This window comes from Amphimedon queenslandica, unplaced genomic scaffold (assembly GCF_000090795.2).
Source record: "Amphimedon queenslandica unplaced genomic scaffold, v1.1 AMPQUscaffold_13058, whole genome shotgun sequence".
In the NCBI taxonomy this organism is placed as follows: domain Eukaryota; kingdom Metazoa; phylum Porifera; class Demospongiae; order Haplosclerida; family Niphatidae; genus Amphimedon; species Amphimedon queenslandica.
In genome coordinates this window covers 30,261-32,439 of record NW_003546706.1, presented here as the reverse complement: position 1 = coordinate 32,439, position 2,179 = coordinate 30,261, and the positions used below count along the sequence as shown (strand labels likewise).

The window sequence follows — 2,179 nt, the reverse complement described above, 5'->3', positions numbered from 1 at the left end:
ATTAGTGCTACATACATATGCAGCATTTATTCCCACATTCCCAGTAATAATAAGTAAAATGGGCTGCTTTCCAGGATCCATCCAGCTACCCCCCCCCCCTTACTGGCAGCTGAAGTGTCCTCTGACCCATCCGCCCACACATTCATTGTCTATGTACACAGGAGCCCAGGACTAGCTGGCTACAGAGAATTATAGCAAGACCTGGTTCTGAAAACCCATGCAAAAGTGGAGGGTTGGTTCCCCAAGGTACTTTCTTACACATAAATTGTGCATAATATGGGTGGGGTCAAACACTCTGACAGTGACAGCAAAATAGTATGGCATGATACATGGCTAGAAAAGGTGCAGGTCTTACCTTGCAGGCGGGTGTGGCTTTTAGCCACCCCACTCGATAGTTTAGCAAGCTACTTCTGATGTGTCCTCTGTCTTGATGCAAAAAATGCGAGAAAAATGAGTGTGCAGCAATTCCGCGCGATAGCAATTCAGCAAAACTAGACAGGCGTGGTCCAGACCTGTTTACGCCACTCCTAAACAAAATGGCTGACATGATGTCTCTCCTACCCCATTTCGTATTAGAGAGAATATTCATATACACCAGTTTTAAAGACCTCATAAGATGTAGTATGGTATGTAAGAAGTGGTACAGTCTCCTCAGCGACGAGGACTCCGTCATTTGGCGAGCCAAATTCGAAGACGCGGGCACAAGACATTTCAGAAACTCAAAACACCTCTCAGAGCTACAGACCTTTAGATCCAAAGCCCTCGCTTATGAGTGCGCCTGGAACGGACAGGACGCTTCCAAGAACATATACATCAAGGACGACTGCCTAACTCTACATAGAAAACCAGTGGCCCAATCATCAGACGGTATAAGAGGAAAGACAGGGTTTCTAAGAGGACAGCATTACTTTGTCGTCATATTTCAAGGTCCTAGTTTCGGCTCTGCGGCTCTAGTGGGCGTGTGTACAAAAGATGCTCCAATGCAGAAGGGTGGGTATGTACCATTACTGGGTAATAATGAACACGGTTGGGCCTGGGACCTCTCACAAAAGAAGTTGAAACATGACGGGGAGGTGTTAGAAGAATCAATTGAAGTATGTTTACTGTAATGAATGTGATTATCAACTTATTATCAGTGATACATGTACATATACTTTTTGTTTACTGTTCTCTTTATCAATGTAATCTCAATAGAGCAATGAATTATTTCAGTCTATAGGCTTTTTCACACAGGCCAAAGTAATGCGCATTAATCGTGTTCACACTAGAGTGGTTTCAAATTCATGCGTGTCACTCTCACTTCACCTCCAGAGGTGGATTGATGTGAAGTGATGCGCTTCGATCAATGTAAACCAATGGCAAAAAGAACAAAATGATACATAATTCAGCTGCTAGTGTGAACACTATCAATGCGCATTATTTCAGCTGTATCAACAAAGCGCTTTAAAAACTGTGCCAGTGTGAAAAGGCCTTATACTTCTAATTTTTCATTACGTTATTTTTGAATTCTCAAGAGGACCAATACTCATTAATGACTCCACAGTTATGACTAGTTAATGGCTGGACAATTATACATGTACAGACATTGTAGTTTATAAGGAGACATTGACTGTTATAACCTCCTATACATGTAATGCATGTGAATATACATGTACATGTACATGTATAACATTAATAATAAGAGATGATAATGCTCATTATAATGCAGGATCATTAGCTTATTCACGCATTTATCATTGTATGAGGATTGAGGACATACATGTACATGTAAATGAATGTATGTGTACATAATGTAAGGTCCATAATTTTCTAATTTTAATAATAATTTTCGATAATATTATCTTGTTATTATTATGACAATTTTTGAGTTTAATAGTTGTAGTGCATAATTTTCTACTCTTGATTATAAGTACAAGTAAATACAATTTATTTATTTCTCTCTCCTTCTCTTTTAGGTTGACGTAAAAATAAAGGACAAGATAGGGATGATGCTTGACATGGAAACCGGTCGACTAGAATTCGACATAAACGGAGAATTTATAAACGTAGCAATAACAAATCTACCACGGGATAAGCCACTCTATCCCTCAGCATCAGCAGTGTATGGGAATAGTGAGATAACACTCATTTATTATGGGAAACCAGTAGTGGGCTAGGGAGCTTATTAGTGACTGGTATA

At 39.7% G+C, this 2,179-nt stretch overlaps 1 protein-coding gene across 2 annotated transcripts in view; it reads left to right on the top strand.

Annotated features, from left to right (window-relative positions):
• The first annotated feature begins 522 nt into the window (after positions 1-522).
• LOC100635580 (F-box/SPRY domain-containing protein 1-like) overlaps positions 523-2,179 on the top strand; it is a 10,572-nt gene continuing 8,915 nt past the window's right edge. Inside the window, exons 1-2 of one of the 2 annotated variants that reach the window (XM_003389497.3) lie at positions 523-1,094; positions 1,956-2,174. In XM_003389497.3, the coding sequence (XP_003389545.1) occupies positions 537-1,094; positions 1,956-2,156 (759 nt within the window). In that variant the 5' untranslated portion in view covers positions 523-536 and the 3' untranslated portion in view covers positions 2,157-2,174. The remainder of the gene's footprint in view (positions 1,095-1,955; positions 2,175-2,179) is intronic. The other variant, XM_020001558.1, reaches the window with a different exon arrangement.